Source organism: Vulpes vulpes, chromosome 12 (assembly GCF_048418805.1).
Source record: "Vulpes vulpes isolate BD-2025 chromosome 12, VulVul3, whole genome shotgun sequence".
NCBI classification, from domain to species: Eukaryota; Metazoa; Chordata; class Mammalia; order Carnivora; family Canidae; genus Vulpes; species Vulpes vulpes.
This window is the reverse complement of record NC_132791.1, coordinates 18,916,160-18,928,577: the sequence shown is the minus strand read 5'-3', so window position 1 is coordinate 18,928,577 and position 12,418 is coordinate 18,916,160. Positions and strand designations below refer to the sequence as shown.

The window sequence follows — 12,418 nt, the reverse complement described above, 5'->3', positions numbered from 1 at the left end:
GTACACTTCAGAGGGCCACGGGAGAGGCTGGACACAAACAGGGCCACTCTGGGACCCACGGGGGTGTCTTAGCAGCCTTGGGGCAAACCACTTAAAGCCTTTCCTTTCGGGAGAAGGAATTTCTTTCTTTCTCTTTTTTTTTTTTTGTCAATTTTAAATACAGTTTTATTTAAGACATTGCATTTTCCACTTAACAATACAGTGCTTATAAAGTGCAATGTTTATTTCCTTTCCCTGTGCACATATTCCATATTCAAGTATCAACAATGCCCAGTATATTTACTATAGCAGCTTGACTTTAAAACTGCCATGGAATTTACTACAAATTTGGGCCCTTCAAATGTGTGGAACAATGCTAGACCTGTCATCAGGTTGGCTCTTCAATGGTAGGCCCAAAGGAGGCACCACCAGAGGGAGGAGCTCCACCACCAGGAAAGCCTCCAGGCATTCCTCCTGGTTTGCCGGGAGGAGGAATTTCTGAGAAGCACCCCCTCAGGGGACTTTTTTGAACCCCCTCCTGAAAGCCCTCCCAGCTGAAGAACTGAGCACTTCACAGGATGAAATCCAGCCCCCACTGCCTCTGATATCAATACCCTTGTAGAGTGCACAAAATGTACATTTGGTGGCCCTTGCTCAGGTGACAGGATGCAGAATGAGGGGAGAGGTCTTTCTTCCCTTTCTCTCCATGACCCGAGCAGGTGCCTTGGCCATGAGAGGCCAGCGAATATTCTGGATGCATGATGTTTTCAAGATGGGTGGTGACAGCATGGGGGGGTGTTGCGTGGGCTGAGTGGGGTGCCTCCCCGTGGCTCTGGGAACCAAGGATGCAGATGAGCGGGTGCTGGGCCAAGAGAAGGGCAGAGTGGATGCGTTACAGTGACTGCAGCTGCTATGAAACTTGCGGGCAAGTAAGAGGCATCTTCTAGGACTTCCAGAAATTACTGTTGCTCATTTCAAGGGGTCCCCTACATAAAGTCTTCCCTGATCAGTCCCCTCACTTTTGGCCCTCCCTCCCTCCCTCCCCCAGGCCTGTCTCCCTCGAGACATACAGCATCCTGAATGGCAGTTATTCTTTTTTTTTTTTTTAAGATTTTATTTATGTATTCATGAAAGGCACACAGAGGCAGAAACATAGGCAGAGGGAGAAGCAGGCTCCCTGGAGGAAGCCTGATGAGGGACTTGATCCCAGGACCCCAGGATCATGACCTGAGCCAAAGGCAGATGCTCAATTACTGAGCCCCATGAATGGTAGTTATTCTTTACCTACATCTTCCTGTCTACACTACCAGCTCCCTGAGGGCAGCGATCTATGCAGTCCTTACTGTGCTCAGAGTAAGTACCTGGGAAATGTTATCATGTGAATGAGTGACTTCTAGGACCAGAGCTAGGGCCTGGAGAGGCCCACAGGAGAGTGTGAGGGATGAGAGCACATCATCTGCTGGAGATCTGGGGAGCCTCTGGTGCCCTTCTTAGCCTCCTCCTGGAAGCCAGAGGCAACCCTTCACAATTGAAGGATCCGGCTCAGGATGGAGATGGGGTGGGGAGGCCACCACTGTAAGAGGGGAGCTGCAGCCTCTCCAAGACTCCGATTGGCTCCAACAGACCTTGTCAGCTCAGTTCTAGTCCCCATGGCTGCCTCCTTCTGCTGGTCTGCACCTGCCAGGCAAGGCCACCATTAGACACCCTGGGCATCCCCTGACCCAGCCTTCCAGCCACCTTCAGAAATCACAAAGCGCTCTACCGTGGCCAGCCACAAAACACAGGATTGCATGCTGAGGTTGCCCCCTCACCACATTATTGCATCAGGTTATCTTTCAACTGCCTCAAAAAGAAATCCCCAAGCAAACAATATCACAGACATGTATGGCCTTTTGAATCAAAACATCACTAATTCTTCCTAGACTTGAGTTTACTGGGAGGCCAGGTGGGTGTTCCCAGATAGCCTTTGCCTTTTGAGTCAGAGTCAGAAAATCCTAGCATCTCAGAAGGGCTAGAAGAGCACATCCTGCGCCTCAATCCAGTGCCTGCGCCCCCACCACCCCACCCTTCCCAGCCACTGCCCATCCTGAGATCATCCATACACCTCTTGTGAGCAGCGTGGATGGCTGAGAGCATGCTCCAGGACCCAGAATCCAACCTTGCCTCCTGTGATGAGGCTGCTCTGCTTCCAGAGATTCCATGGGGAGGGTGTGTGTGTGTGTGTGTGTGTGTGAGAACAGAAGCCCCCTTAGGCCCCTAGCTGATCATCAAGAGCCAAGATTTCTGATGCTTACATTTCTCTTCCATGACCAGTCTCCAAGAGACAAACAGAAAAATAAAGCAGGGTTCTAACCTTGACCTTTGTACTACTCTAGGTGTGGTCTGGGAGCTTGTTAAAGATGAGGCCTCTCAGGTGCACCCCAGAGCTCCTGAGTCAGAATCTGCATTCACAAGATCCTTAGCTGATTTAAATGCTCACGGCACTATGGATGCAGGCAGAAGACAGGCTGGTGGTTACCTCCAAGGGGGCGGGGGGCATGGATCGCCACAGGAAGGGAAGGACTTTCAGGATGCTAGCGGTGAGCTGTTTCTTGATTGAGTTCATGGATTCACAGCTGAGTTTGGTCTGTGAAAATTCACTGAGCTATGTGTGTGGGGGTGTGTGCATACTTTAATAAAAAGTTTTTTTTTTTTTTTTAAAGAGAAGGAATCAGGATTGTCAGCAAGTAGAGGCAGTGGGGGATCTACAGCTAAGCCATGATCCTCTGAGCTGCCTTGAGAGTGGCCCCAGGCTGAACTGGCTTCTCCTAGCTCTCCCATCACATGCCTATGCCTGGGGACTCTCATCTGCTTCTTTCTTACCTTGCCTGGCTGCCCGAGGCCCGTTTTGGCTCTGAACGCAGCAGAGGTACAGCAGCTTGGCTTTGACTTAGACAGGGCCTGAGTCTGTGCCCGCCCCAGTTCTAGCAGAGCAAGGCCATGTGAGGCCAGAAGTCTCCATGGACGGATCTCCATTCAATCAACCAGCACCAACACCACTTTTGCAGGCTCCTCTTTATCCTAAATCTGCTGTGCTTTATCAGTGTCTCTCTTAGCGGTATTCTCAGGGAACACCATGATCCAGACACAATCCCATCATTCATAAAGATAATGGCTAACATTTATTGAACCCTAGTGTGAGGCAGGCACTAAATGCTCTGCATACACTATGCTGTTGAATCCTTGTGATCCTATTTTTAGGCCCATTTTACAGAGAAGTAAACTAAAGTTCAGAGGCACTAAGTAAACTAAAGTCACACAACTGGGAAATAGCGTAGTTGGGATTTGAACATAAGCAGTGTGACTGTAATTCTCTTATATGCTGGGTATCTGAAATGCTTGGGGACGTATCAAATCTGAATGAATAAATACCACCGAATTATACACCTTAGAAGGGTGAACTTTCTGGTACGTAAATAATATCCCAAGTTTTAAAAATCCAAATGGACAAATTTTAGAGGTTGGGATAAATGTTGACCACATTTCCCTACAAATTTGGTGGATCTGTTTCTCTGGTATGAACTAGTTAACAACAAATATATATATTTGTCTAAGAATGCAGTATCTTAGGCACTTCCGTAGTCCAACGGATCTAAGTTCCAAACTTCAGCCCTGCCACCTAGCCATGGGCAACAGAGTTTTGGTTTTCTCTTGTGTCACAAGGGACAGCGAACCTTGCCTTGTCAGGGGGGTGTGGGGATCTGAAGGGATGTCTGCACCGGCCAGCAAGTGGATAGTACTGAGTTTTGGGAGGGCACAGGCCTGGGGAGTGAACATGATGCTGCTGACTACCTCCACCCTCAGGGATGCTCTCAGAGCCCTTGAAGCTCCTGAGAACTTGGTTGGGACCTGAGGCCCCTCTGGGTCTCGCCTTCACTACAGAGCCCCTTCTCATGCTCCATGCTCATGCTGGGGGTTCTGCTTAAGATTCCACAAGGAAGACAAGCACCTTTCCTCTTCCTCACCCACCTTGCTCCCACTCTGGGCTGCCAGGGGCTGGGATTCCTGAGCCAGGTCGGCGAGTAAGTTTTGAGCCGGCCCTCCCACACCCCCTGGCATGGGGGCTCTGGCCCAGCCCAGCACTGTCCTCATAGGCAGCTCCCTGCCCATAGGGGCCATGTTGCTATGGTGATTCCACTACCCACACAGTGTCCAGGGAGATAGCAGAGTGTAGCTGGAGCTGTTAGCAAGACTTGCTGAAACCAGGCTGGGAAGATTCCTGAAAGGGTCAGAGGGAGTGTGTGTGTGTGGGGGGGCAGGGATGGGAACTAAGTATAACTGCTTCCCTCGCAGTTGCTCTGTGTGTGTGTGTGTGTGTGTGCACTCATGCGTGCAAGTGCATGCTCACACATGCAACCCCCTCACCCCCGTCCAAGTTATAATGGCTCTCATGAGCCGAGGCACAGCCCCTAGAGAGGCATAATCCCATGATTGTCATTGGTTTCTTCCTGAGGTAGTGTTCGCGGTTTATCACTGTGTTTAGTTTCCATATTGAAAATGAAAAGAAAAAAGATTGAGCATTCACCTAGCAGCAGGAAGGACTGAACAATGACTTCCATATGCCTTGTCCTTTGTCCTATGAAAATTTCCTCTAGAACACAGAGCAGGACACCAGGACTGTAACTGTGACACGGAGAGAGAGGACCACCTCATTGGTCCTCCATTGGTCCTGGTGCTCCAGGCACCTCATTGCAATCATCTCATTCAGCCCACACCACCATCGTGCACGGGGATTTGCTATGCTCATTTTGCAGATGGTGAAACTAAGGCCAAGAGAGGCTAAGTCATCAGCCACGGTCAGGGGCCAGTTCATGCAGGCAGTGGGAGTCACACCCAGGGGGTTTAAGATCTGTGTTCACTGAACTACCTGGCCCTGCTTCTATTTCCTTCTCCCAGTTCAGGGGGTGTTTACCGGTGAGCAGCCTGTTTGGCCCAGAGTAAACAGAATCCGAGGTACCAGGTAAAATAAAGGAGCCAACCCCTCTGGAATAGCAGGTGGAGCACAACTCAAATTGCACTCACTGGGGACTGGTATTTAGGCTCTCAATTCAAGAGCTTTCAATCCCCCTTCCTGAGCAGTATCGGGAATTATTAAATAGGTGACCCCAGGCCTCACCCATGTGCACATTTGTGCTGACCCAATTCAGTCCAGAGTAGTTAATCTATGCCTCTTCCCCACAGTCATGAATGTGGGCTCCCCTTTACAGAGCCTCTGAAACAGCCCTGACTGCAAATAAATGAATCCTCAGGGATGGTGAGAACTGGGGCCTAACATCTTCCGAGCCCTCATGTTCGGAGCTAATGCTGATTTGTAAAGCACTTTATGATTTATTCATACCGCCGTGCCAGGCTTCCCAGGACAACCTTCCCCTCACACAAATGAGTGCGACTCCCAGAACAGAATGTCAGGCTTCATTAAAAGAAAAAAATCCGGATGTGGGGGATGTCCCTTTTTCTTTGCTCCCTAGCTTGCGTCACGCTGTGTTTGCAGGATTCAGGTCAAAGTCAAGAAAGCACCTATGCAGTAACAGCCTTTGGATCCTGGGCAGGGTAAGATGTCAGGAGCTTCTTTCTGGGAGGAAGAGACTCTCTCTGCACCAAAGACTCAAACTTGGGCCAGGGGATGCAGTCTCAGGTGGCAGGCAGCAGGTGACCGAGCCAGGCAGAGGGGCCCTGGGAGTGGCCAGGGTGGAACTCTACTCCCTGGTTCTTGCCTGGGAGACCAAGATGGGCCCCTCAGCTCTCTGGGCTTCCACTGAGATATCGAAGCTATATAAAAATACAAGTCACCAGACTAGCTCCTGATACAGTTTTCGTTATTGCTGTAATCACTGCCTCTTCAAACACGGGGGGGGGGGGGGGGTGTCCTCCGGTGCAGAGGGGAGAAGGAAATCCCCACTCTCCTCACTTAGTTTTTTCTGAGTATTCAGAAGCAGCCCCTTACTGTGGCCTCACCTCTGCCCAAGGAAGCTGACCTTGGACACACTTGGCATCCATGAAAGTGCAAGGGCACAAAAGTCAAAAGACCTGCTGAGCACAAATGGAGGGGAATTAAATGTGGGGGACCGAAAGGTCTTCACAGCATCCCTCAGAGGAGCAAGACTCCCACAAGCCATGGTCATCATCCTTGTGCCAAAGGGTCATACTCCTGAGGTGACAAACAGCTAAACCACACCCACAGGGACTTTTGAGCAGCTCATGGTGCTTCTCTGAAAGTTCCCTGTCCTCCAGGGTATCAGAGACTTGACCACACACTTCTCACATGGGACCTTTTAGACAAAGTAAGTGTTCTGTAGGCATCTCACTCGCTAGGCAATTCACATCCAGTTACTGGTAATATTAACAATTTCTTGATGCCAGGTGAGAGTCAGTCCAATCTAATCATCTGCAGGACTCAGGGGGCTTCCCCTCTTTCCACATGCTGTCTCAGAGCATGGGGACCGGATGCAGTCTTGACAGTCCAAGGTGTGGGTGCTGACCTGCAGCACCTGGAAGAGGTCCTCCGCTCTGTTTACCCCTCCCTGCCAGTTTGCAATCCATAAATGTCCAGTAGTGGGCGACACTGAGACTTCAGAGCAGCAAGTATAATCCAAAAGGGACTGCTGTGCAAAAAAGGGTCTACATTGCTCTTAATACCTTATAAGAAAACAGTAACAACAAGAGTTGCTTTTTATCAATCTAGCCGACATGGATCCTTTGGCCATCCCTTCTAGCTCTGGTCCTCCAGGCCAGGAATTGGATGAGTTACTGCGTTTGGGACAATACAGAGACCCAAATGGCTAACCCAGTTTTGAGAGATCAGAGTAGTCAAAGTCCAGAAATAAATCCCAACTGCTCATTCTCATTTTAAATAGTGAGCCGATGATACTTTCAACTGAGAGTTAGTTCTACACCACTGTTAATTGCTAATGCATCTTTTTCTCTTGTAGAAAAAAACCACCACCAACACCACCAAAGAGGCAACAAATATTTAGAACACGGTTATTAATTTTCAAAATAGGATTTCTAAGATATAGTAAATAAATTACACTGTCTTGGGTTTCCTTAAGCACATGCATTCTCAACGGGGGTGATCTAGTTCCCAAGGGGCAAATTTGGTTTGTATTTTTATTTTTATTTTATTTTTTAAAGACTATTTATTTATTCATGAGGAACATAGAGAGATGCAGAGACATAGGCAGAGGGAGAAGCAGGCTCCCCACAGGGATCCCGATGTGGCACTTGATCCCAGGACCCCGGGATCATGCCCTAAGCCAAAGGCAGACACTCCACAACTGAGCCACCCATGCGTTCTGCAAACATTGCTTTTTAAATGTGAAAATACTACTCTTTCATGTATAAACTATAGATATACATATAGTACATAAACAAACATATAGTATATCTTTGGTATTAAATTTTTATGAGGAGATAATTATAAACAAGTCTAAAAAGGCTTCTTAGAAGAGCAATAAGGAAAAAAATGGGTTGAGAAACACTGCTTAAATAGAAAATAGTGGCTCTGATTTTTTCTACATGACTCAAAGTCATAGGCACAGACACCTCTCATTATATTCTGTTAACAGTTCTTGAGATACATGGGCAGACTTCTTCCTTCTTACATGGCCCTGACCCTGACGCCAGGTGTAGATCCTTTTCTGGGTGGTGGTTTTCCTCCCTCCCTTTTATAGACTATCTGCTCATCTCTTGGGGGGCTTTTTTCTAGCGGTGGCTTGATAAATCCTTGATCTTAATTCTGTAGGCAACACTGAAGTCCATTCTGGTCTGAAAGCAACAACATACTGCCCGGTTGAAACCGCACGAACAGCTGAATGAGTTGTCTTTTGCCTGTTCACGTATTTTTGTTTTTGGGTTTGTATCTGTGTTTTGGAGGATGGAAAACCAAGAAAACCTGATATCCCATCCCCCTGGAACATGCAGAATGACTTACAGTGCAAAGTGTTTCGAAGGTCTTTTCAGACACAAAGGATCCATCAAGGCCAAAGAGAAATATCGATGCATAGGAGAGCATCCCTCCAAGGATAATGAGGTTGTTCATATAGGGACTGGACATCTTTATCAGCCTGCCAAGAGAAAGACTCCAGTCAACAGAACTGTGCAGGTCCTTATTCCTCCAGCAAACATTTCCTGAATGCCTACTAGGTGTTGAGTGTTGCCACGGTTAGAGGAGTGAGAAGTGCAAACCTGGTTTCCTCCACTTCCCACCCCTGCCGCCACCCCAGGCTGTGCACCTGCTGTGGGGCCGCTTCCCTCTCACTGAAGGACCCCGGATGCTGTCTAATTCTACTGGTGGATTTTTCCTCCGTCAAGTTCGCCTGTCACTTCTCTAGGGGCAGCTTGTAACACCAAGCTTCTTCAACCATTCATTTTCAGTTTACACAGAAACATTAAGTCAACAGGTTTTGTTTTGTTTTGTTTTGCCCTCTGGGGCTGGGAAGATATATGCTAAGTCTAGAGAATTCTACATTTTAATTCAGCAGCCTTCGGGGAAGAAGGAGATGAGGGGAAGAAGGCCACACCACCCTCTACCTTGTCGCGGGGGCCAGGCCTAGGAGGTCTAGAGGTGAGCATTCAGGGCTGCTCAGGAAGTATGGTTGCCAGGTGGTACGTGAGCATTCACTTTGGTCATCTGAAGCTCACCCAGTCTTACGCACAAAGGGGTCACACATGTGGATAAGAATGCTTCACCTAGGCATTAGGTGATAAAATGGACAATGGAGTCTCTATCCTCACCCCTGCCCCTATCTTTACTAGGCTACTGTTGGGGACATTCTTTATACTCCCAGACTTGGGAGTATGCTTGTCTCTCACCTCCTACAGGAATTCTGCTTTGGCTCCCAGCTGCCTAGCAAGCCAGGCCTGGGTCAGACCAACATCCAGCTGGAACTCCCCCTCAGAAGTGCCTGGCTACCCCAGCACCATCCACTCAGTCTGTCTTGGGTTTTCAGGTGCCCCCTGGTCCAGGTGCTCTTTTGCAGGTTGTAATTAGGTTCAGTTGTTGCCCAATTTTTTTTTTTTTTGCACTCTGCCATTCTCTGAATCCTTTCACATTTAAGAAAAAATGCAATGTGTCCAAATGGGAGAGAGACAAGAAGCCTGATGCAAATTATGGATCACATGAGGCTTCGGAGTTGGGACATTGGGTGGGGCCACCGTACAGAGGTGCCCCCTTGGCAGGGCCACTCAGCCTGGCTGAGTCTCCTTATAAGTAAAGAGGGAGCACAGATCACACTGCCCAGGGTGTGTGTGAAGTTGATGTGACACTGGATTCCTGGGGGTCCTTTTGCAAACCATGGACTGGAAAGGCCCCTTCATCCTTATTACCACAGGAAGCCGGGGCAGGGAAAGGCCAGGAGTAGAGCTGGTTACCTGGAGTAAAAGGACCTTAACAGATAGGTACCATGTAGGGACATGAAAGTGAGGGGAACTTGGAACTCCTGTGACATTTATTCTTATGTCTTTCAGGTTTTTAATTATTTATTTATTTAAAGATTTTATTTATTCATGAGAGACACACAGAGAGAGGCAGAGACACAGGCAGAGGGAGAAGCAGGCTCCCTATGGAGACCCCAATCTGGGACTTGATCCCAGGACCCTAGGATCACACCCTGAGCCCAAGGCAGACCCTTCACCACTGAGCCACCCAGGCATCTCTCTTTCAGATTTTTTAATGTGCAAGGCCAGTAAAAAATTCAGAGATGCCAGCCTACTGGAGAGAGTAACTGTCATTTTCCACAGGAGGCCAAAACGGGGCAGTGAAAGAATTAAAGGAGTTTAGTGTTATGATAGGGACAGCTTGCTGTTAGGGTAGGTATTTTGGAAGCTTGTAGAAAGGGAGTCTGATTATTAATTGAGAGCTGATTATGTGCCCAGGCCTTGTGCCAAATACTAATGGGTATGGTCATCGGTTAAAGTTTGTACAGAGTAGACAAAGTTATCTTCTTTTTCTTTCTCCTTCTTCTTCTTCTTCTTTTTCTTCTTCTTCTTCTTCTTCTTCTTCTTCTTCTTCTTCTTCTTCTTCTTCTTCTTCTTCTTCTTCTTCTTCTTCTTCAGCATATGTGTTATTGATGTATAGAAAATAAAATAACGGTGAACACAAGTCTTTTTGGTCTTCAGGAAATAGGTTTGACTTAATAAAAACCGAAAACAATAACAACAAAATATAGAGCCTCGAAATTCTTCCTTTGGATGCAAGGAGATAGAAAACAACAACAACAACAACAACAAACCCGGTTCTCTGTGGAATCAGGCTTGCTCCTGGCAGCCGGGAAGGTCACACAGCGTGGGGCTTCTGGGCTCCATGTCACTGAGGCTGTGCCCCTGGTGGCCCCCACTCTGAGCCCCTGCTCAGCGGCTCCCCAACAACACAGGGAGCTGGGATCAGGGATTTGCTAAGGAAACCACAGAAGCTGGCCATGCTCGGTAAACACCACCACTTGGGTGGTGGCCTGTTCTACCCACGGCCGACCAGAATAACTCAGTGAGTGAGCTGCTCTCTTCCAGAGAGTGAAGAACATGTGTGGCAGAGACGAAACCAAAGCCAGAAAGGCAGGGGACAGGTGTGGCTCAGACAGTGGCCCTCCCTCTGTCACTGGGCTTCTGTATTCTTGTCTGTGATCTGGGGAGTTATCTGAGGGGCTAGTGAGAATGACATGAGGGAGAAGCTTCTCAGATGGTAAAGTACTGTACGGAGGGGGAGCGCCCCTTAGTAAACTCAGTGATTGCCTCGGGCAATGCTTCCCCAAGATGCTGGGGGCGGGATTATGGGGGGTTTGGGCAAATTCTCCCTTCTGTATTTTTCCTCCTGGACTGGTTCAAAGTGCAGGAGCATAGCCAAAGCTCCGAGGAGGCCTATGGACTCAGAGTTGATTTAACCCAGCCCTCCTGTGCAACTAGCAAGCTGTGTGTGTGTGTGTGTGTGTGTGTGTGTGTGTATCAGTGTGCACACATGCACATGGAACAACTAATAACATCCTAGTGACTGAACAAACACTTTAGAAAGCCACCCTGAGAACCTCTTCTGTGCCCTGGTGCATCTGTCATGTGACGCCCCTACACTTTATCCATGAGGTTTGTCAATCCAGAAAGCATCAGTCCAAGAGGAGGGAGTGAACGGCTTACTTCTGATTCCGATTCTTGATGTTGAAGAAGAGGAAAGCGCTGGCCATGATCATCCCCAGGATGGTGAGGGCAGAGAGGATGCTGTAGAGAGGTAGGGAGATCTTTCGGAGCTGCTCCAGGATGATGGTCTTGTCTTTTGGTGGTTCGGATCCTAAAAGGCCAAGGAACAGACATGAGCCAAGCCCAGGGCACAGTCAGCCCTTGAGAACATCTTTGCCTGTGTGTCTTGCCATCTGGCATCTGTGCATAACCTCTGTGCAGGACACATCTACTGGGCGAGAGGGCTCCAGTGGTTGGCCAGTCTACTGGCAGGGAGCCCTAGCTAGGACTTATTTCTTTCTCTAAATAGAATCAATAAGGAATTTGTGATGCATTTAATAGCCATTAAAAGACTAGAATTTGATTTGGTCTAATTACCCTGTTGAAAAACCATCCCCATTTGTCCCCAAAGGTAATGGCAGCTCGGAAGGCACAGGGCTGGATGCTGTGAGTGGGTACCACTGGGTGCCACCGGGGGTGAGGAACCTGGCTTGGGCTCTCTGCTCTGAGACATGATAATGATCACCCTCAACAGGGCAGACAGCTCGCCTGTCAGTCCCATGGAGACATGTATGTCTCTGGGCATGGGTTTCCTGCCTCAAGGTCATTATGTTGTAAAAGCTTTTCCTGGTTTTCCATTTTCATAAGTCTCACTCACTGTGGGAGGCAGAAGCTACTGGCATGCTTTGCCCTCCCTGCTGTGCCAGGACTGGACCAGACCTGTGGGATTCCATTCCTCTGTGTGACTGCAGAGCTGTCCCTGCTCATTCTCCAAGGGCACCAGGAACCTAGGGGAGCCCTGAGGCCAAAGATGAGAAGACTCATCTTTGTGGTCACTGGCAAAACCGACTGGATACAGGCTGGCTTGGGAGGAGGGGTGCAGGGACCCGTCCGACTCCACCCCACTTCCTACAAATCCCTTTTTTCTTAGCTGCTATTCCAAGTCAGGCCTCTGCTGAAGAACTGTGAAACACTGGGGCTTTTTTCTCTGGTGGGGAAAGCAGGGAGCCCAGGGAGCCCCACCAGGGGTCATGATGGTTCCACCATGGCCGTGCCATGGGTACCAGCCATGGTTACCCTGCTGTTCCCAGGAGATGAGCAGAGGATGGGCAGGTGTGGCAGCAGGGATTGAGATCTCCCCTGAACATCTGTGTTTAAAAAACTCTGCTAGCAGGTTCAAATATGTTTGGAAACATTCAGTGGATAAAAAGAGTTAGAACCATCTAAGTAGTCTAGGGAA

General features: G+C 48.7%; 1 protein-coding gene across 1 annotated transcript in view; it reads right to left on the bottom strand.

Moving 5' to 3' along the window:
* Positions 1–12,418, bottom strand: part of GABBR2 (gamma-aminobutyric acid type B receptor subunit 2) — a 349,564-nt gene that overhangs the window by 73,212 nt on the left and 263,934 nt on the right. Inside the window, exons 10-11 of the mRNA XM_026013320.2 lie at positions 11,140–11,290; positions 7,949–8,081 (exon numbers count right to left, since the gene is read on the bottom strand). Of these exons, the coding sequence (XP_025869105.2) occupies positions 7,949–8,081; positions 11,140–11,290 (284 nt within the window). The remainder of the gene's footprint in view (positions 1–7,948; positions 8,082–11,139; positions 11,291–12,418) is intronic.